This window comes from Poeciliopsis prolifica, unplaced genomic scaffold (assembly GCF_027474105.1).
Source record: "Poeciliopsis prolifica strain line A6 unplaced genomic scaffold, Auburn_PproV2 SCAFFOLD051, whole genome shotgun sequence".
NCBI classification, from domain to species: Eukaryota; Metazoa; Chordata; class Actinopteri; order Cyprinodontiformes; family Poeciliidae; genus Poeciliopsis; species Poeciliopsis prolifica.
In genome coordinates, this window is record NW_026562426.1 from 1,527,831 (window position 1) to 1,550,845 (window position 23,015).

Sequence of the window (23,015 nt, forward strand, 5' to 3'; positions counted from 1 at the left end):
TGAAAAACTGGAGGGGCCTGTTGCTATAACATGGAGTCTTGAGGGCCACATAAAAAGCTATGGCAGGCCGGATTTGGCCCTTGGGCCTTGAGTTTGACACATGTGGTCTATAACATGTAAATTAATTTAAATGATTTTGGAAGCAATTAATCAAAACAAAGGGTTTCTAAATTTAAATGTTTTTCTCTTGTGTTCTTTAAGACTATGCAATAAAACATTTTTTTTATTCGTATTTATCATTTCCAGGGTTGCCAATTGTGACATATGGCGCTGTATGGGATTCAAGTGTCTGTCTTAAAGGCCACTTCATATGAACAAGCATAATCTAATCCAATCCAATCAAATAATCAATAATCACCCCAAAAAGTACTTCCCCCTCTCTTTTATGTTGTATTATCCTTCAAACATAATCCACATTAGCTGTTCACCCATCTGTAAAAGCCATGGCTTCATGCCACATGCCTTAGTAAAAATAATATAATAAAACTTTACTATCAAACTTTTAAATCTTGTACTTGACTGCAGAACTGCACTTGTAAACACTTTAACCATGGGACTCATTGCTGTTCCTTGTGGTTGCAAGAAACAGGAGTTGACCCCCAATGCAAACTGGGTCCACTGGCAAACCGTACAAGCCAGCAATAAACAAAAAAATAAACTTGGACTAGTAATTTGCCATGCTTACGGATCGACTCAATGACGAGGCAAGAGGACTAATTATGAAGTACTGGCACATGAGAATTGTCTTTGAGGAATGGTCTGCATGCCACACCACTGTTTTAAAAAATGACACAACAGAATCCCAAGAAAACAATGGCTATGAATCGTTTAGACTGCAGAATTGTTTAGGACTTCTGAAATCAAGCCTTAGTGGACATTGAGATGCTCTTTACATTATCGTAATCTTTGGAATTTCAAACACACCCCAGCTTCTTCTTCCTCACTGCTATTACAGTGTCTCCCAGGGTTTCCTGATACTCGACTGAATCCATCTTGTTCTCCATAGCCACAGTTTTCCAGAGCCGAAGGAACGGCGCCACCATTCTTCACTGTGCGCATGGTGTTCTTTTCCTCCTCCAGCAATGCAGTTGGCGTGCCCACAAAGAACATCCTGTGCTCATTTAAATAGCTGCAAGCACATCAGAGTGGATTTTTCTGGCGCTTTTGAGTCAGAAGTAATGAATGTTTTGGAAGTTAAGGTACGAACATCTCCCATCACTTCCTCTTTCTACCACCAGGTGGTACCAGCAGAATCTGAATCCGATTTCTTTCTTTGTGAAGGAAAACATTGTCGCCAAAAGGACCTCATCGACATGCAGATCTCATTCACTTCCTGTTTAATCCTTCTCCGAGTGTGCTTCAACAGCGTCAACATTAGATTTACTCCCCATTTCCAAATATTAAATTAATTAGCACTGGAGAAGTAAAACGGCTCTGCGATGTGAGACCAATACATGGAACAAGACGAAAGAAAGAAAAAGAAAAGCATTCTTTTTGTCAAAACTCTGTTTTTAATACAAAACCTATAAAAATTTGCACAACACAAAATACTGTACATTACACATTTCTTATCTTACAAATTATTTACATTTGGTTCAAATAAGTACGCATAGACACCCTTTTTAGGACTTTTTCTAAAAAATCCTGACTGAATGCTGAAAAAAAAAAAGATAAAAATGAAATCACACAGCTTCAATTTCAAGCTTTCAGTCACCAACTGGAAACGAACGCCTCCACAAAGTGTTCAAAACATAAAACATTTATGCTATATTTAGATTTTTCTACCTCTAACCAGTGTTTCCTTTAAGTCCAACACCGTTTCAGGACAAATATAAATGAGGACAGAAAGTCTCACTGGTCTCAGGGTATGTCTGGAAAAGATAAAGTTCCACACCCAGTAGCCTGCGTGAAAGACACGCCTCAGCACATATGAAGACTTCCATTGTCAAATTTGCCCATATGAGACGATAAAAACATTGGTTAGGATCTTATTTTGAACACTTCATGTTCCCTTCGACAGAAATACATTCACTACTTGGATACATTGATTGTTGTATCACAAGAACTTCTACAGCCTCATTACAGCCAGGGGATATGCTCAAAAATGACAAGGACAAATGATCCCCAACCCTCCTTTGCCACGGCAAACATTAACAACAAATGCAAACAGATGTTCCACGATCAACTCACATTTTCTCCTTTTCTTTCTAACAACTGCTGGATGATCCGAGAAACATGTCCAAGAAAGATGGAGTCAGTTTAGCTTTAAAGTAGAATTAAACAAACGAGGAAACCCAACATAAGAGCAGTGATGTGGAAAGAAAGTATCTGGTAATGCTGTTCAGGTTCTGGCCTCAGAATGAGAGACTTTGGGAGAAGGGAACACATGGTTTTAATGCACAAGCTGAGAAGCAGAGGATCTTTCTCTGGGTTTAGAGAACAAGTACATTATTTTTTTTTTTATAACCTTATAACAGGCTGTAGTAGAAAGGATATCCAAGACGCAAAGCCTTTCAAGAAAGGTTTTCGAGCTAAATTAACCAATTTCTCCTTGTACAGATAAATACCCCTCACAGCAAATATAAGCACAAAAAAAAAAAAAACTTAAAATGATTTTTTCAGTGGCAACCAGTTGCCACCAGAAAAAAAAAAAAAAACACATTTCTACCGTATTACTAAAAAAGGAAAATTGGGGAGTTTGTTAAAATTGTGTACTTTGGTCAGACGAGACTCTGAGCTTTTTTGACATATTAGAAACTTTGGCAGGAAACGAGGGACGACAACGTTAAGAATGCGGTTGCGGTTCTGTGGGCTTTCTAAAGATCCAAGGAACCTTGTCAGAAAAGGGTTGCCTCATGTAATACCAGGCAACTTTAGATAAAATGAGGCCAGTAAAATGGGAAGGTGTGATGTTTAATTAGACATTGACACCCAAAGTCAATGTTCTTTTTTGGCCGTTTAAGTTTCTAGACCCTAAATTTGTAGAAGAGCTAGGAAACAGCTGATCTAGTCAAAATCCCTGTGTCTCTTCTCTATTCTTGTTGTCTTAGGAAATAAAGCCCTGTCCTGCTGGGAACAGGGAGTCTGTATGAAGTATTGATAGCAGGGATACCAGTAGGTTTGGCTCTGTGACAATACAGGACTTTTACAAGTCTTTTAGTTTCTGTCTTCTAAAACCACCTGCGAAAGAAAATGTAGCAGGTTATAAAATGTGTTTACACTCATGCCTCACTTTTATTAAGCGGTATGGCATGGGTCGGTTCACTATTTTGTTTCCATAGTAAAAAAGACTCCTACAACCGACCAGAACCACATCATTCCTGGGCCCCAGGTCCATTCTCCGGGTCAACAGGAGAACTATACGGTATGGTTAGGGTGGAGCTATTACTGTCACTCTCTACTCATTGGGGGAAATAGGACATTATCGCTTGCGTCAAGGACGATGCGTACCAATCTGTCAAGTTTGTCGTCACATTAGTATGTCACAATGCAAGGTGTCTCCAAGTTAGAGTCCAATTGGCGGTGGAAAAGTTTCCGGAATACGCTAAATCATAAACTAGTGTAACGAACCGCTGACTGGAATCAAGGCAATGCTCTTCTCTGATCTAGGTTTAGGCACTTTTGTATTTTAACAACCCTACTGGTAGCGTTAGGGTGAAATTTCTAGGGAACCTTTTAGCGTTTCTACAACACCTTAAATCACAACAGTGTCCACTCTTGACGAAGGCAAATAAAACTCACTAACCAGACGTCGGCGGGTTTGAATTAAACACAACTCTGCATCCTACTTTCCCCCCCATTTTTAACACACTATTCTTATCAAAATACTTTCAATCTGCCGGTTAGTAATTCAGCTGGAACTTCAAGGAACATTGGCGGTGTCCGCTATTGGACAACACTCAACTTTAAGCTTCTCGTTTGATGATTGCAATACATTTTTCTTTAGTCTACTAACCATTCATTACCCCTTTGGTGCTAATGTAGCATTGATAAAACAACGTGACGGTACCAGTGCATGAAACTGAATGGAATTCTGTGAATTGGTTCAAATATAGTGTGAAAACAAAAAGGTCATCACAAAGGATCCTCAGCAAACATGTGGTTTCAAACATCATTTGAGTGGAACACTCTTATTTTTCAGTATGAAATAGGTGTCACTCGTTCGTTCTTTCACCTTTTACAATGATGCTTAGGAGTGACACTTGAGATAAATAAATCCCAAAATGCAAAATACCATAATTTATTCATCAAGAATTGTAGCGGGGAGCACACAATAGTAAACTCAAAAGGTGCTGGACATCCTTGAGCCCAGTATGTTTTTTTAAGCTTTTGTTCCTAGAACTCGTATGAAAATATAGTTATTATTTAAGTGGGGCATCTTTTTTTATTTGAATTGTACATATTCCCAAGGTGAAAAAAATAAGAACTAGAAAAAGTAGTCGTTGAGAGGCAGTAGTTCCATTCAGCCTCCAGAGCGTGAAGCTAGACGGCTACCGGTGATCATCGGCTTGTGATTACCGACCGGAGACGGATCGCTACGCGGCGTCTCTGGATATCCAGCCGCTCTCTGTGAGGAAGGTGAGAATGCGTTTCTTGAGAACCTTGTCCAGGTAACCAGGCAGTCTGCTTTTTGCCGGAATACCCTGCCTTTTCTGCAGGTGGTCTTTGATGATGATGGTTTTGACAGTCAGGTAGCGTGTTGGGCTCAGGTTGAGGGAGTTGCACAGCACCTTCTCCCGATCTGACAGCAACTCAAACCCTGTCAAGTTCTCGATGGCGGCAAACTCACCATCTTTGCTCTCTTCCTTGATCCCGCCTCCAACCCCGAGCCCCACCGTGACGCCGCCTCCTCCGCCTGCCCCGCCACCGCCAAGTCCCAACCCAGAGCCGAGACCGGCCCCTCCTGACCCGCCGCGTTTGGAGGCCACCACGTTTTTGTTCTCCTTGCGCTTCTCCCGTTTGTGACGGGCGGCTTCGTACTCTGCGGATTCCTCCAGGCGCGTGATGCCGTTGCGGCGGTAGCGTTGCAACTCGCGCACCTTGGCCCTCAGCACCCGTTCCTTGTGCATATTCTCGAAGAACTCTTCAAACTCCCGATGGGCCATAAACTGGCAGAGCGCCCGTAGCCTCACTCGCTGCTCTTTCTCCTCCTTTGTAATCTTTCTTTTGGGTGTGCTCGGGATGGGGACGGAGACCGTCGTCATCGTGGAGGCTGGTCCGACTGTGGCGCTGCATGCTCCCGATACACCCGTAGGGACAGAACCACCTATGACCTGCAATCCTCCAGGCTTCTCTTTCTCTTTGTCTTTCTTGTCTCTGCCAAGAAACCCAGGCACCAAGTTGTAGTCACGGGCAATGTTCTTGCGCCGCTGCCTCTCCCTCAGCTTGCGCACATACATGTCTACGTGGGCACGTTTTAGTTCGATTTCCACATCCTCGTCGTCATAGTTAACCGACAGCCCGCTGATGAGCTTCTCTGCATCCTGGTCGTACTCGATTTCATAGTCGTCACGCAGAGGCATGTAGCCGAGCTGCTGCTGCTCAGCCAGGCTTATGTCCAACGGGGGCAACGGGGTGGTGAGGCTGGGTGATAGGGGCCCCCCACTTGGGCAAGTGTGGTCAGTTACTCTGTTGGGAATACTGTCGGGGATGCAGGCTTTACCAAGGTTACCGTGAATGTACATGGTGACGTAATGCTCCATGACTTCCTGCGGCGTTCGGGAAGGTCCGACGTGTGCGGCCATGTCCTCCTTCAGGAGAGAGATTCACATTTGTGTAAGCACACGCACATACAAAAAGTTATATATCAACGGGTATATTTATATATCCGTTGATATAATACAAGTCGTAATATTGGGCAGTAAATTTGGCTAGGTTAAAAATATGCATTGTTTTAGGACATTGTTTACAACCAATTAACACAAAATACTTCATAAAAAAGATTACTTACACCTGTAGTGTTTAGTTTTGGAAATTTTATGAGTATACTGTTTGAAAACATTTAAAAACTGCTAAATATAGCATTTTCTGTAATTGATTAATGGATTGAGTCGTTAGTGTTTTTGGTCAAAGTTATTAAGAGGATCATGTAAATAATGACAGGCTGCAGGAGTGCGCATTTATTGTATCACATTGTTTATCATTTATTGTGATACATTTCTAATTATATTTGATTTATTGTTGCAATAAATTCCAATTGTTGATGTTAAATAAAGAAACACTGTATTGTCGGGATTGTTTCTCCACTATTTGTTCAACGAAAGTATCAATAAATATGAAAATATGATTAAATGCAGTTACTGTGTACAGTTTAGGACTATAAATCAGACTTCTTTATCTGACTGGTGTCCTGAAGAAGCATATTACACATGCATATGTTATTCCAGAGCAGCATTTGTGGTTATGGTGACAGTTACTTTCAAACAGTTACCTAAAAAATAAGTGCTAAATAGTTCTTATTCTCACATATATTCAAGGATTTTTTTCACCCCACGTTTGCTTGTTTGTAGTACAAAATCCGGACTAAGATTTAGAAATGTAATACAAAAATTGAAAAAATAAATAATTTATGTGATATGTAGATATTTGTATTTATTTTTTTAAAGTCTGTGTGTAAATAAATAACTTGATAATTCTGAGTTAAGCATGATCATTAATTTATTCATTGCCCACACCAATGTAGACATCTGGTTTAGTCAAAGATATCAAAGAATAAAATGAGATTTCAACACAAACTAAGTACAAAACAAAGCATTAATTAGACAATTTAATACGCCTTAAACGATTCATTCTGAAAGGTTTCTGTAGACACATGTCAAGCCACAGAGTTTCTTTTTTTTTTCTTCCTTCTTTACCAACGCAATATAGGAAGTTTTGGGAATAGAAACAAAAGCAAAAACAATGCCGTCGCTGTGGTCATGTATCATGCGGGTAGTGTTGCGCCTCAGCAAAACACGCCAACAGACCCGATTCATGAATAGTTTCTTCAGAAGCAGCAAAGTAGAAAAATAATTTAAATGAATCATGCAAGCGTTTCATGTGCATCACATGCAGCTGATGTATTCGCTTTTAACCCAGTTCAAAATCCAAAATATTCAAAGTGATTGATCTTGAATTTATTTATTTTACACTTAAATAGATAAAAATCCAGCTTCCAATTTGTGAAGCGTTTTTTTTTTTTTTTACATTTTTTTTATTACATATTTATGTAATTGTGTCTATTCAGTTGGCTGATCCAATTTAGTTTCCATCTTTACATCTTCCATACTTGACCAGGTAATTTTGTCAAAATGCCAAACACATTACAATCACTTTTTGTGATTGGCATAAAAAAAGTGCTACTCACTACAATAAGAAATCTAGCATCTATAAAGAGAAATCATAGTCAGGTTTGACTGTTTAAAGTAATGCAGATTTTACATCACAGTGAGCCGATCAAAGCAGAAGTCTATTTAAAGTCATGCTTCAGCTTCCTGTGGGACTCTTTGTGATGATGCCAGGTTAAAATTGACAAGTCAGTATTCAATCAGAAAAATATTGACAAACTAATAAGCTATCTGCATCACAACGCTATGTATGAAGAAAAACTGACTCTTTATACAACCGTATATATACTGAAACATTGTGGTGGTATTTATAAAGCAGGGACAGGGAATGGTGAGAATTAAATGCTGATTGGTCAAATAAACATAATTCATTTGGTAAGAAAATATCTAACTGTTCTGAATACCATCTCCAAAATCTGTAAAGGCTGGAATCAGAACACTGCCAAAACTTTTAAAACGAGGTAAAACATTACTAATAAAGTATTTCAAATTCTCTCTTTGCTTTTAATTCTCAATAACATTGTTAAGATTTCGTAAAGTTTAACAACAGTCTGTGTTTACTTAAAACTTGACATATGTCGTCGCTAAAACCGCTGGAGATGTTGCACTCTTGCCATTAGCTACTGTCTGCTGGTGTTTCTATGCTATTTAACGTATGTTATTAAATGACAACAAAGTGATGTACCCAGTTTCCAAAGCCGTACTGTTCGATGGCATCGAGCAGCGACTGCTCTTCCCTGCTAGTCCATCCTCCCTCTGCCTCTGGACCCCACAGTGAGAACAGCCCGCCGTCGACCTGCTGGTAGCCGTGCCATCTACGATGGTTGCCGATTTCGGCGCCCGCCGAGAAGCACTCCGGGCACAGCTCGATATCTGGGCAGTCGGTGCAGCGAAGCCGCAGGTTGGTAACATCTGCGAGGCAGTTAACGCAGTACTTCTTCCCCAGGTCCGCCATCTTGCCTGGCTGCTGCTTCTTGTTGTAGGAGGCACCACTCGGCGCATGCGCACAACGAACCTCTCATCTCGAGCCACTCTCACACTCCTCTTGTTAATATTCATTGGAGAGCGTCAGAACGCCTCTGATTGGCTACTGAATTCAGTTTCCAGGGCAACGCAAACTAAACGAAAAGTGTCACCGACTACAGAACTGCACGAGCCTTTTAGTTTTAGGCAAGTTAAACTATTCTTCGGCGAATTTAAAACTTAAAATGGAGAAAGACAATGAGAAAAAGAAGGGATTTGATAACATTATATTCTCAGATCACGACGAAGAACTTTCTAGCAGCAGGAACGTCAAAACAGACCCCTCTATTGAAGAACCAGCCACCGGTGGGTCAGAACACACAACGGCTCTCAAAACCAACTCCGAGCGCGCGACGTCACATAGTCAGAGTGTTATTTTTGAGACCGACAGAAGCAACAGTGGCCGATATTTGGGGTTAAACCTCGACACCCCAAAGACAGAGAGTCCCACGCAGGAGGGAGACGGTTCTACAGCTGCTGCTGAAGGTACAACCGACAAAAAAGTCCAACTCGAAGATTCCCTCCAAGACCTGATCACACAGAGAGACGAGGCCCGCAAACTAAACAGGCAGCTGCAGATGAGGCTGGCTCAATACTTCCACAACACAGCCATTGACGGGGGCCAGCTGGGGAGAGGCAGGCGGGAGGAGGAGCAGCTTCGGGAGTATGAGCGGTCCGTCCAGGTCCTGTCTGAGCTGAAGCAGCAGCTCGGCACCGCTTCACAGACGGCCCAGCAGCAGGCCGAGGAGCTCAGGTCACAGGCCCGCGACAAGCTGGGCGAGGTTGGTGTCTGGAAAGTGTGTCTGCGAAAGTGTATTGAAAAAAAGTAATTGACTCCTGCTGTAAAGTCACGAGTTCACCGTTTAACCACAATTTGATTGTTGAGTTCAATTTCATCCAGGTTTGATCACAGACAGAATCAAGATATCAACTGCCTGACAACACAAAGTAGGCTAAAACATATTAAAAAGCATTTCTATAGGCCAACACCACTCATGACCAGAAAAAAACACAAAATAAAGAGCTTTTTGAATCCAAATGCAGAACATCATTTATCTAGTTATTTCTTCACATCCCGGTTGCTTCTGTGTCTCCATTATATTTTTATATTTATCTAAATGTATTTATTTGCGCTATTTCCTATTTTCTTTTTTAAATTGTTGTGCTTTCTTGCACAATGACAGTAAAATGAATTTTTGTTCTAATTATTTTGGTAGCTGTCGCTTTCCTCAACAAAACAAAAAAAAAACAACTTTTTGGATTAAGTTATATAAACTGGTCAGACAAAAGTATAATTTTTGGAAAGTGTTCATCCTGTTACATATGAGGTGCAAAACTACATTTCAGGAAATTACAAAGCATACTGTTGAATGTCTGTTTTATTTTGTTTTGGATTACCGGTGCTGGCTAACAACTGATGATGCCATCCAGGACATGTTACTGGATATTGTCTCTGCTGCCTGGAATTTGAGCTCGTAAGTGTTTTAGGTGTTAGGCACTCAAAGCTGTCTAAGTATGTTCATTTATAGGCACCCCTGGCAAAGATAGGCTGGAAGGCCATGAATGCCAGTTAGCACCGAAGTAAGGATGACTTTTTGCCCGTCTTTACCAGAACTGCAGACATTTCTGGGTCCCTCGGATTAAAAGAGCCCAGTGGTTCTTCCCAAGTCTGGAGCAGGTGCAGATTCATCTCTGCCAGAGAGGCGGAGGAGGCGACAGCAGCTATAAAGGCGACCATTGTTGCTCAAACTCAGCTGTTTCCCCACAGCTTTCACTCTGAAGACTTTAATGAAAACTAGCAGCTCTTTTAGATATGAACCTGTGGCTGATGGGTGAATATATCCAGAAAAAGCTCTTATTGCATATGTGAGTTCAATGTTTTGACGCATATCTAATGAATTAGAATTATTTTTTGTTGTCTGTTGTGAAGAATATGAAGACAACTAGCTTAATGTTGCTGTTATATGTTGAATTTTTCATTTTTTTTCTGATCATGGCAGGAAGGAAATGAGATCAGAAGGTAGATCAGAGGAGAGAAGGAAAGACAGCAGAAAGAGGAGGAGAGGTCATAAAGAACAGGGTACTACACTAAATGTTTAAAATGGATGACAGAACAGAGAGAAAGAGAATAGTTAAAAGCCCATATAATCACACTGACATATACATCTGAGTGTTTTTAATACACGTTATATTTGTAAGAGCATCAGTTCCCATACTTTCATTTTTATTTGTCAGAAAATACTTATTTTTCTTGTAGAATATCTCAGTCATTTCTCGTTTTCTGATGATGGAGCAGGTCAGATGACTCCCTCTAGAATTTGAACGATAGAACTTCAAGTTTCATTCAGCAACGAACCAAATGACGTTTAGTGTTTTAATGTGTAGGATCTGCTGACATCTGGTGGCACAAAGCAGTCATTTGATGTCATCGTTTTCAGCTGCATCTCAAAAAATGAATCGTGGGGAGGTTCAAAGTCCTTTGTCACTCGTTTGATAAATTACATATTAAATAGGTTCATTACACATAGAATGAAATATTTCAACCCTCTATGGGTTGTAAATTCAGTGATTATGGCAAACAGATGAAAATCACAAATTTGATGTTTAAAATAATTTGTTAAAGTGTTTTTTAAACTGATGGCCCAATTTTAAGGCATTGAATCAGGAAGTAAAACTTATTTGAAGCCCTATTTGACATATGGACCATTTTTTGACAACTGAAAGTGACATAGTTATTTTATTGTGTTATAAAATTTCACTATATGTCCAGAAAATATTCATTCATTTATTTCAAACATGTTTTTATGAAAACAAGCAATCAGTAGGACAAGAGGAAAAACCTGTGCAAAATAATGAACTTACCACAGATTTTACAACAAGGAAACGTTTTATTTGATAAATATGTCTTGTGTGACATATTGAGGTGGAGGCAGAGTGGGAGGTGTTCCTGAGCCTGAAGCGGGATGCTGCGTTGGCGGCGCTGAGCCCCCGCCTGGGGACGGACCTGGCCCGGTCCAAAGTGCAGGCGGTGCTGACAGCAGAGCAGGTCCGGCAGAACCAGCTGACCAGGCTACGTCTGAAGCACTTCTCGCTGAAGTCCAGGATCCAGAGGCTGGAGGTGGAGCTCCGTGGCCAAGACCCACAGAGGGTCCAGTTGGAGCAGCTGCAGGCCAGCATGCTGGAGAGGAAGAAGCAGATGGGAAGGGAAAGAGAAGAATCCCTAAAGCTACAAAGGAGGATCAGCAGCAGCCTGGAGGTGAGCTGACAGGTCCGACAGTGTCACAGCGTTAGTCGCTTAACCAGCGCCGACCCGCTGCGCCCATCAGGTCCTGTCAAACGTCAGAGAGAAGCTGCTCTGGAGCCAGGCGGAGGTCCGGGCAAAGCGGCAGCAGTTGGCTGAGTTGGAAGTCCTGGTGGCTGAGAGGAGGGACGTCCTGACCCAAACCAGGCTGGAGCGGAACCGCCTACAGAGAGCCAACGCCAGACTGAACCAGCGCCGTGGGCTGCTGGGGGACAGAGACCTGCTGCTGGACTTGGAGCAGACGCTGGACGGATCACAGCTTTTAGAGAAACATCTGGAGGAGCTGAGGCTCAGGAAGGCTGAGGTTACATCAAAGTGTTGGGTGGGGAGGAGCAAACCACTGTCATTTCAGGGCTAGACCTTTAGTGTTTGTTTGTTTTTTAACCCTTTTCTTTGTTATTCCCTTTTTTCTTCCTTCTTTCTTTTACTGCACATCACATTTTATTTACGTTTTTTCTTTTTAGGTCTGGACAATATGGCTGAAAAACACATCACATGAAACGCTTGTTTAGTGTCAGTTCATGTCAATGATTATTTGTTTTTTGTATTTTAAATATCAGAAAAACTCAAAAACTTTCCTGCTTCATCCACAGTTTTCACTCCATTCAGTAGCTTTCTATTGTTAAGTAGTAATGAGTGACGCGGGCGAAACCTGAATCTGCTGCTGGCAAGTTACTCAGCCGGTTGTTGCTAGGTAACCAAAGAGCAAGTGAGTCACTTTCTTAGGCTGCTGTGAGAGGTTGAGTGGCTAAAGCCTTTCCTACATCCCCCAGTATGACTGTGATCCATCTTCCTGTAGCTCCACATTTCAGAGCAACAAATTTGTTCTTAGCGTCCCGTTTTGTTCAGAGTGCAGAAGATCGGTTTGGTTAAATGCAAAACATGACAGAAGGCGATCTATGTTTCCAGTGCTTTTTTTGTTCTTTTTTTTGGGGGAAAAAAGACCCTGCTAAGTTTTGCTTGAGACTCGAAAAGGAAAAGAAGGAATTCAAGGGGATGGTAGAATATCTTCCGAGCAGAATTAAGCGCTCTGAAGATGGAAATGATCTCACACCACGAGACCTTTAATCAGAATATCAGATCCTCGTCAGTGAAAACGATGATCTCAAAACACAGCTCACGTCTCTCAGAAACGGCAGAGATCCGATTCGAGATGAGTTGAATCTGTTCTCTTGCGTCATGGCAGGGGGCGCTCATGATCCCACAACTGCAGAGTAAGAGACAGTAACATTGAGCTCGCCATACAGTGAAATCAAGTGCAGCAATATATTTATAATTTTCTCTTCTTACCACAGCAATCACTTCTTAATAATCACAAAATAAACATTAAGCCTAAACCCATACCACTGCAACGTACTACATGTTCTGCTCTGTGTGGAAAATATTTCAGTGTTTTTTTTTAGGGGCGTTGTCAGTTGCTATGAAAACGAGTCTGCGCGTAGCCTGGCCAATGCAGAGACCGAGAAAGACGTAGCTTTGAGACCTCAGTGAAGTTGCCCCCCCGTTCTCCCACTCCTTCTTCAAATCAGACAAAATTGGTGTCAAACGTTTGTGCAGCTTTGGCTTTGAAGATATAAATTAAAGTTTAAAGGTCAACCAGCTCTCCCCGCCCCTTTCATAAAATCAATCACAGTAGGTGTCAATCAACTCAACTACATTTGTGCTAGTTTGTGCAGCAAAAATTTTCATTCTAAAGATATTAAGAAAAATGTTTCTAGAGGTCATCAAAGGTCAAGGGTTAGGGGTTAGGGTTAGTTTCACAGAAAAATCTACAGATAGGTTCAACTACAGTCCACTGTATCTAGGTTTGTCTAATTCTGCAGCTCATGCCTAAAAGACGGGGGTTCATCCATGCTGTTGTAACAAGGGCTATCAATACATGTGTAAATAAAACACTTCAAAGCAGGAAGTTTTCCTTTTTAACTTCACAATAAGAGTCCCAGAAATACATGACCTAAGTTTAAACCTTAAAAAACCCCTCCTTCCTCTTACACTTTATCGAGCAAGGTTCATTTTGACAAACTTCACATCACAAAACAGACTTCATGCCGACAAGAACGTATTGCGGTGTTTTTATACAAGATCTTTTGACATCCTTTTCTACTTTAAACTGAATCAAAGTTCCACTAAAACATCTGGTCAGTACACTGCATGTGTACTGACCAGACGTCTTTTGAGACGTTTAGGTGGTCATTCTAGTAACATGTCTGTACAAGCTTTAAAAGAATAACCATGCTGAGTCATGGAACAAAAAGAAAAGCCATAAAGCCATGCAGTAAATGAAGTTTTTAATTTCAGTCTTTTTTTCAGTTTTCAAAAATGTTAAACCTAATAGTTAACATTTAATGATGATGCTGTATTTGCTTCCCAACCATATATCTTATCTATCTATTTGATGGATGGATGGATGGATGGATGGATGGATGGATGGATGGATGGATAGATAGATAGATAGATAGATAGATAGATAGATAGATAGACAGACAGACAGACAGACAGACAGATAGTAAAGTCTACCACATTAAGTGTCAGATGTAAGGTTCTTTATTTTCCAACTTGTCCAAGAGCTGAAGGAACTCAGGGTGGGAAGAATTCATACAAATATGGCGTCCATCAGTCAGGATGACACTGGAAGGCAAAAGACACATCGCTTGGTGTAAATTACAGGTTGCAAATAGAAAACATTTCAAAATAAAGCGGTGATGGTAATCGCTCAGCTTGTGTTACAGCAGAGTGTAAACCTTACATGATGAAGGGGGGACATTTGGATGATGGCATAGTCAATTCCACCAACTGAACGTCCTTCGGGTCAAAGTTGTTCCACGTCACAAGATCCATGCAGAAAATACAAGGTTCTTCAATGGCAGAAACACTCAGATGTGTAACCAGAAGTCCAGAGGGGTGTATAGCAGTCATTGTCTTTACAGGGCCTGTAATAAAAGCAATAAAAATATAATACGAAGTTGTACAACTTGATAAAAACAAAATGCAATATAAGCATGTTTCTTGGTCTGGAGAAGAAAAAACATATTTCAGAAGCACAAAATTAGATTGGATAATCAGAAACTTTAGACAGTGGTGGGAAAAAATTAATAAATATAGCTATAAATAACTCGCATTCAATTGTTGAAGTATTATTGTTTTAGTAACTGAATCCACTAACTGGAACACATCATGGATCCATTAGTCAAAACTTTGATGATTTCTAGACTTAGCTTCTGGGTTTTTTTTTTAATGAAAACACAACTTTTAATATTGAATATTACTTGGGATTATGTCATTTTATCAGTGCAAACCTTGAAAATGTTTAAAAGCCAGAGTTGAGGCAGAGGCCTGAAAACATTTAATCAAGCATGAAAAGCAACTCTTTGGCATATTTTTTTATCATATGCTAAAGAGCATATGAGACTTTTACTCTTCTAAAAGTGTAAAAGTTGCCATCCAAGAAATTACTCACATAAAGGTAATTTCTTTTTAAATATTTCTTTAAAAGGCTGCTGTGATACTGAGGAAACTGATCATAACATCTGTCTAAATAGTAAAAAATGATACAGTTATGTGCAGATTATGGTATTTCAAAACTAAAATGAATAATAAAAAGTAGTACAACTAAACAATATAATGATAACACAACAAATGTAGGCAAAAGAAACTTAAAAAAACATTGTATGTAAAATTTATGAAGCAAAGTATAGGTTTCCATGAGTCTGTTTTGAGTCGGTGAAGCTAACTACAGCAAGTAGATCAGCCAAAGATTTTATTCAAGTAACAGTAGCAATACTTGATAATATTAGTAAAGTAAAAATAAACGGATGATGTTAGAAGAATACTCATAAAAGTGCATTTCTTCCAAAAAGTTACTCAACTAACTGCAGCCAAGTAAATAGAAGAAACACAAATCTGTGACACTTTATTAATCTGTGCCGTTTCCCACCAAAGCAATCAAGTAAACAAAAGCGCCAAATCCTTTTGCCACATATTGATGTCATTATGGTAAGCCTGCCCCCAAAAAAGTATGAAATAATTTGACTAAAGCTGAATCGCTTCTGGAATTTTTGCTGTTTTTTTGTTTGTTTGTTTTCTACCAAAGTCACTTTAAATAATCCCCAGAAAATAAAGCTCTTACCTAGGAAGTCTGACCCCTTAACATCATGTCTTGTGTCTCTGTGGGAATGGTGGAAGGTTAGTTTTTATATTAGAAACGACTCTACTGCAGAACTGACGGAATGCTCCTTTCAGGTGAGCCATCAAAGCACTGACAAATTAGCACAAAACTTTTCTTTCCCAATATATGTAAATTTTTTGTCACTCAATGAAATGGGGATTAGGACACTGATTGCATGAAAAGAGAATGTAAAAATGATACATTATAATTACAGACTGAAAGCACTTATAAATACTCAATGCTTGTGTGTTGCCTTGAAGGGCTCAAACCCTGACTCACCTGTAACTGCAGCACAGCTGAAAGACAGTGATTAATATTTACAAGCCTCATGTTGACAGACTGAAATAACTTAGCTACTGTTTGTCAACCACATTGAAAAGCTTTTATTTTCTGTCTTGGCATTTCTACCATGATTCCTCTTCCATACATTTTCTGCCCCCAAGAGCTTTCTTTCCTGTCTCTCCATCTTTAGCTCTCTGTCATCAGGGAACAACACAATTCAAATGAAAAACAAACCAAAGAAAATTACGATCTCCAAAAATGTTGGTGCCCTCATTGGCACAGCACCCCTAAGCTTCACATAGAGTGTGCCACTGCTTAGACCCCCATGATCCTGCAAGGGTAAGTGGACACAGACAATGGATGGATGATACGCAATGGTTAGTTTATCTTGTTGACAAAAGTAAAATATGACAAATGAAGACACACCGACATGAACTGAAAAAAGAGTGACTGAGATGAAGAAAGGATTTCTCTTATTATATTCCCTTTATCCATCTTGGAGTTTAACTAAAAAACACCAAAAACTAAAATTTGTTTCACTGTCCAGTTATAATAAGCTGCTCCGGAGAGGCTGCAGTGCCGAGAAATCGAAGGCTTCTGTTTGATTTCTTGGTAAAACAACTCATATAATCATGTCCAGATTGTAACATTCAGTTTAATTGGCAGCTGCAACAACAAAACTGTGAAATAAATAAACGAGATCTTGTGTGGAGACCTGTGTGGAGTTTTGTGTTGTCTTTTTGATCGCCAAGAGAATCTTTCAACACTTAAGCCTGACAATTGAAAGTCAGTCACCAAAAATTGCTTTCCAACAAATTGTGTGTTTTTATATTTTTTCAAATGCTAAGGACAATGCTAATGCTAAAAGGATGAGAACTGGCTTATAGCAGGGCCCAAAAAATTAGACTTCCTGAAAAGATGAGAGTGTAGGCTTTCTGGAAGATCCTGTTCTAATGTAAAATATGACAGATTGCTGGATTGAAACATTTAGTTGCCAAAGTTAAAGGTAAATTAATTGTGCTGTGTGCTGTTAACACACAAAATGTCTTTACTTAGACATGGAACACTGTTGAGTGCTAATATCAGATTAACAGGTAAAACTTACTGCAGGTTTCCAGCTGGTCCATAATGCATAAATGAGCCATCGATTCTGATTTGCGGCTGTGTCGGGGTGGACGTCTCTGCAGTGGTGCTCTGATGTGTAGTAGATGTGATCTCAGGTGATTCTGTTGACCTTTGCTCCGGCACTGGTTGGGACAGAGTCCTGTGGGTCGGTTGAGTCGTACATTCTTATCAGAAAATCAAAAGGGGAAACTGTTGCCGTGGATACTCAAAAAGTCGCTTTTCAATCTGCCAGGAAATAGCTTTGAGTGCACTCTGACTATGAAATAGCGACTGTGAGATAAGACGTTGCACAGAAGCTTTCACGGGAAACTATGATATCTCTCTGCAGAGCAGCAAGGAACTCAACTCATCTTCTGCACGTACCGTAAAAAATGACCCAGAAGGCTGAACGACGTCACACAAACTTTCCTTCCGTCTTTTAAAATTTCACTGAAAAACAAGAGGTGGAGGCATTGCTGGTCCTGTTTGAGTTCAACAAACAATCATTATGATGATCCCATAGAAACTGTTAAACATCCAACTTACACAGAAAGTAATACGTTTGCATTAACGAAAAAATTTAACCTGCTTTCATCAAGCATCATCTCCCATAAACACACGCTGACTCACATGTATTCAGTAGATCTGCAGGTTTCACTGGGATAGTGTATGGTCAGGCTGCTGACTTGGTAGGTCTCAGTGGACGACTTCTTGTTTTGTTCTTTGCAGTAGCATCCGTCTGAGACTTCGATGTCTCTATCTGACATTCAGCAAAGCAAAATACATATATGTTCAAACGGAATATGAACATTCAATGACAAAAATTGAAGCGAGAAGTTGAGCAACCAGGAAGAATTTGAAAACCATTTGGTGCACCTGCTCATGAACGCAACAAGGCTCAAATTAGTTGGTAAATCAAGAGTTGCACCACAGGGCATTGACGGTGACAGCACTATTAAGCATTTGTCGAATCTTAGCCAGCACAAAAAGTAGAAGACCTCATGAAAATACTGCCTAAGGGTTTGTTTTTATCCATAGAGAAAAGAGTCCTGTAACAACAAGAACTTTGGGTTCTAAAATCAAAGAACTGTCAAAGAACGTCAGATAGGCTGGAATGAAAGCCTGTAGGTTTGGGTGAACTGAACTGAACTCTGGTACGGTTCAAATGCATATGCATATGTTCAGAAAATTTTGTGTCGTTTCCTTCACTTGTTCACAGTGCCGCGCCACCTCAGGCGAGGAGAGAAACAGGTTATTCAAAAGGTTTCGTCTGTTCGACTTTGCAGCGTAGAAGTCAACCACATCAGCTGGAAATGTAAAAATGTTGCAACTTCGGTCCTCAATCAAACCAGATTACTAAGTGTGAAAGCACCTCTTAGTAACAGGAAGAGGCCTCACCTGAACTGTACAAACCAAAGGGGGCAATTATGGGTACTATTTCAGGAACACCAGCAGGTGGATAGGTCTTTTCCTCAGGCAACGGGGCTCCAGGAACAGCAGGTTGTTTTGGTCTGGGTTGTTGTCCTCGCAGTTTGGGAGTGTTGGGTTTTTCTCTGGGTGGTTTTGGTTTGGATGCCGACTTTGTAGGCTGTGGGGTTTCAAAATCCAAACGGGTCGAACGAGGAGCTTCAGGAATACTCAAGCAAAACTCTTGATAATGCGCAGCTTCATCATGTGTAGGTGGCTTCTGTCTCCTCAGTTCCTTGTCTGTAGAGAGAAATAATGAAGAAAACTAAATACACTTGATTAGATATGGATGCTTCCTTTGAAAATGAAAATGTTCATGGTTGTTGTTGAGTGCACTTGAACAGAATCAGGTGATCCTGTTCTAGTTTGGTCGCCTACTAACTGGACAGTTGGTCTGAAATTATGCAACTTTGTCATTGCGTAACCCACACTGAGCAACGAGAGGCCGCTCTTCACTCTTTTAAAGATGTGTTGAAAATAGGAAAGAATTCAGAAAGGTCGCGTCAGCAGGCTAAGCTACAAAAACCAACAATATCGTGTCGGCGTTTTGAAACAGATCATTGAAAACCTAGGAGAGTCGAGGTAAAAAAAACACCAGGGTAGCACTGTGACCAGAAGAACCCGGTGAGACAGACGAAAGACGGGAGATTTGCATGACCGTGCATTCAGAAAAGTGAAGAGGTAATCAAAAACGACTCAGTTCGTATGGAGCGAGGCAATATCAGATTGAGAAGTATAGAAAATCATAACGCGACCTGAATAGTCAGGGAGATTCAGTCATTTAAAAACTAACAGATGAGGTGACGCGTCCATTTAGTCGTTCATATGAATCTGTTCATCGGTGTTGTCAAGCTTGTTTGGAAGCCTGAGTTTCAGCATTGTGTTGGTGCCCAAACAATAAAGTCAACATGTGCCTGTTAAACGAACAAGATTACATTTCTTAATGTCTTTTTTTTTCTTCTTTGGTGGGAAAATGACACGCCATGTTTCTTTGCTGTCTGTATTCACCCTGAGGAATACAGACAAAATACAAAATCCTAATGGTAACAAAAAATGACAAAGTTTACAGTTTTGTCGTTGAGAAAAGTCTAGATAATTTCACACAATAAATAAGAAAAAAAAATCCAATTTGAAGAACTTTATTCCTTTAGAAAGTAATACCCACTTTCCTTCAATAGATCCCTATCACCTGTTACACATGTAACTTGTAAATCTGTGCAACACAACTACCTAAAAGATGGATTATCACTAGAGAAACAAACAATACTGTTCTGTACTCACTTGCTTCAGTGTGTTGAAACAGCAGTGTCATCAGTAGCAGGTGAGTGAAGAAGAAGGGAACCATCCTGATCATCTGGACGTTGATTCAACCACCCAGGCTCTGATCAGACTTACTGGCTTTGGTTATGCAACACGAAGTTTAAATTATGGAGGACGATCATAATCTGATTGCCCAGAAGCAGATAAGGAAGGAAACAAAAGCTGATAAAAAAAATCTCCTTATACACCCTACAGGCTGATCTTGTTTAGTTGTTCCTGTGTGCATTTTTGATTAAAACAGAATAAAATGGTTTAATATGAACTCATATTTACAGACGTACCATCAGAGTCACTTCATCACTTTGGCAGTTAAAGGTAAAGTAATAAATATGTTATTTTATTTTCTTGTTGGGTGCATTGTGAGGCCAGTGGCAGCATCACACTGCCTTGCAAGAAGGTTCTGGGTTCAAACAGATCTGTGTTCATTTTTATAAAATCCAGATTCCTGTCACTGTTAGATTTGCTGGACTGGAGCACAGGCTGCTTTGAACAACAGGAGACATTGAAACTACAGAACAATTAGAAAGAAGGTTTATAGATTTTTTTATGGAATAAAGTATTTACACATTAAATTACAACCACTGTTTGTGCAGTTGGGAGAAGTAGGTTAATCTTAAACCTGCTGAAACTGCAGGGAGCCGAGGCAGAGTCTCCAACAGGATAACCAACAAACAAACAATATTAATACAGTTTCTGTAAAGACAAGTGGACAGAAACTGATTTTAAGAATCTATAAAAACCAACTACAAGAAATTCCTTCCATTATACATTGAGCAAGTTACAACTCCTGTTTTTTTAGGGTTGAGCAAAAAACATTCTCAATGCCATTACAAAAATTACAAACCATTCCCGATGGTTTGTAATTTTGATGAAATCTGGCTTTTCTTCTTCTGTTTATGACTTTGTGCTGATATTTTGCATCTTTCCAAAAAGAGGAACCACTATAAAAGTTAGAGGCTGTCAGTTGTTTTTGACATGCACAAACAGACAAAATCCTCAGAGAATAAAATGATCATTATCTCCACTGGAAGCAAAAACGACAACAACAAAAAACAAAATTAGTCTCCTGGTGACTTTAAAATCTTTCTTTGTCTAGAGCCTTCATGATCTTCTGGGCCCACAAGAGCTTTGGATTCACACAGATGTAACTCCCCGACCTCATGACGAACCTGAAACAGAAGAGAAGAACGAAGCTGGTACAGATGAAAACACAAATAAAAATCAAACATTAGCACTATTTTAAGTTATATTTGAGGCTGCAGCATGACAGGATGAGCACATATTCTGTCACATCTCAGAAAGTACCTTTCTTAAGACAAGATACTTTCTCAGGACAATATTAGTGATCGATATGAGCTTCTTGACGGCCAACACTTACAAGACTGCAGACTTTGAGCAGTGGCGACCGGTGATGTAGTACGAACGAATCTGTTCTTTTGCCACCATTCTTGTAGAAAACATAAAGCAGCAGTGATGAGCGAAATTTGGACCTGAAAAGAAGACAATCAAGCATCGTGCCACCATGAAAAGTGAGCCTTTCACTTTTTGGACACCCAACAGAAAGATGCCAGTGTTTCTGACAGTGCACAGATATTTCTCTGAAAGCATTGGTTATGTTACCCCTTCCTTTGGTAAAATGGAATGTGATTTCCAAACTTTTATGAATCCTAGGTAAAGTTTTGATGGTTGTACAGCCACAGAGTTCAAGAAACAACAGACGGCAGTGGAGATGTTTCAGCCTCAAAGTGCAATAAGTTTCAGGCTCTTTACCCAACAAGCATGGACATAAAACTTGAGCATTCTTTTATGTTTTTTTCTGATAAATATTCAATAAATCAGCTTATAAATTCAATTCAGTTCATGTATGCTACACCAATTCACAATAAATGTAATGTGAAGGATTTTCACAAAAGAAAAGAGAAGGAAATACAATTTATAGACAGAAATGTGAAGTTAGATCCAGTATATACTCACTGTTAAAATATCTTTGGTTGACGTTCACATCCCGCTGCTCAGGTGGTTTGATGTTGACTTTTGGTTTTACTTCTGGGTTGATGTTGATTTTCCTGTTTAAATCAATGGATGGAGTCTTTTTACCTAAAGCCGTTATCTGTCAATTCATAGAACTATATCTAGCTGCTTTAATTTGTCAAAATTCATAAATTTATTTAATATTTAATTTAATAATAATAATTTTAAAAAGGATACAAATAATTTTGCAATTGCCAGGGCCCCAATTTTCTTTTCTGGTTATATTAAGAAAAAAAATATATAACTATCTCCCATCCCTGACCCCACCCGGGACAAGGGTGGAAGAAAATGGATGGGTGGAAGAAACCACTCACATTTGAGGTGCAGCACTTGTGAGACACTTGTCCATGGAGTTAAACTCTTCACTCTTCCCATTTGCTGCAAATATGCACATGTGAGTATAGCGCAAACATAACATATTATTTTACTGTGTTGAAGGGGGGATGTTGCTGCTGGCAGAAACCACAAAGAAGTAGATGATAGAAAGTAGTTGGAGGATTATGGTGCAGCATTATTTTTAGCTACAAACTTATTTACCTGCGATTTTAATTGTGTTTCTTATTCAATGGAAACATTTGTGAATTTATGTATTTTTAATTATGTTTTTATATATACTAGCATAATATTGACAATGTTTTGCACATATTTGTGATGGAAACACAGCTAATGTGGATGGCATGTCTTTGGAAGGAGTGTCATTAAATTTGAGGAGACTTTCCTTCTGTTTTCAATAAAGCAAGATCAAATCAATCAATCAATCAAATTTTATTTGTATAGCACATTTCAGCTACAAGGCATTTCAAAGTGCTTTACATCATAAACACAAAACACAAAGGCATGCAACATAGAATAAAATACCAAGGTTTTTTTTTTCCTTTTTCCTTTTTCCTTCCCTTTCTTCCCCCTTCCCTTTGTCACGGAATTCAAGCGCCTGTTACCGCCGGACTCTGCCGTCCGTTTAACCACGGGTATTCGCCGGGCCCCGTTGCCCACAACA

At 39.8% G+C, this 23,015-nt stretch overlaps 3 protein-coding genes across 3 annotated transcripts; 1 reads left to right on the top strand and 2 right to left on the bottom strand.

The window, feature by feature from the left end:
- Positions 1-1,502: 1,502 nt before the first annotated feature.
- tada2b (transcriptional adaptor 2B) lies at positions 1,503-8,317 on the bottom strand. The gene is made up of 2 exons (XM_055058523.1): positions 8,011-8,317; positions 1,503-5,750 (listed from the first exon to the last, which is right to left on the bottom strand). The coding sequence occupies exons 1-2, from the start codon at positions 8,278-8,280 to the stop codon at positions 4,536-4,538; spliced, it is 1,485 nt and encodes a 494-aa protein (XP_054914498.1). The 5' UTR covers positions 8,281-8,317; the 3' UTR covers positions 1,503-4,535.
- A 102-nt stretch (positions 8,318-8,419) lies between these two features.
- ccdc96 (coiled-coil domain containing 96) lies at positions 8,420-14,096 on the top strand (the record flags this gene model as incomplete). Its single annotated transcript, XM_055058606.1, has 3 exons — positions 8,420-9,130; positions 11,272-11,604; positions 11,675-14,096. Coding segments are annotated over 3 exons (1,377 nt in total), but the record flags the coding sequence as incomplete, so codon positions are not given.
- On the bottom strand, positions 14,095-20,032 carry LOC129378229 (uncharacterized). Its single transcript, XM_055058524.1, has 8 exons — positions 19,949-20,032; positions 18,599-18,907; positions 17,831-17,960; positions 17,585-17,650; positions 17,202-17,360; positions 15,776-15,813; positions 14,396-14,579; positions 14,095-14,277 (listed from the first exon to the last, which is right to left on the bottom strand). Exons 1-8 carry the CDS (start codon positions 20,019-20,021, stop codon positions 14,178-14,180), a joined length of 1,059 nt encoding a protein of 352 aa, XP_054914499.1. The 5' UTR covers positions 20,022-20,032; the 3' UTR covers positions 14,095-14,177.
- Positions 20,033-23,015: the final 2,983 nt, after the last annotated feature.

What these genes read in the sequence shown, in the direction of transcription:
- tada2b (XM_055058523.1), bottom strand. Translation starts at nt 8,280, where the DNA reads ATGGCGGACCTGGGGAAGAAGTACTGCGTTAACTGCCTCGCAGATGTT. An exon ending in AGTACGGCTTTGGAAACTGG is followed by an intron (nt 5,751 to 8,010) that starts GTACATCACTTT and finishes TCTCTCCTGAAG; the next exon opens with GAGGACATGGCCGCACACGT.
- LOC129378229 (XM_055058524.1), bottom strand. Translation starts at nt 20,021, where the DNA reads ATGATCAGGATGGTTCCCTTCTTCTTCACTCACCTGCTACTGATGACA. An exon ending in GTTTCAACACACTGAAGCAA is followed by an intron (nt 18,908 to 19,948) that starts GTGAGTACAGAA and finishes TTCTCTCTACAG; the next exon opens with ACAAGGAACTGAGGAGACAG. An exon ending in GGACCAGCTGGAAACCTGCA is followed by an intron (nt 15,814 to 17,201) that starts GTAAGTTTTACC and finishes CCATTCCCACAG; the next exon opens with AGACACAAGACATGATGTTA.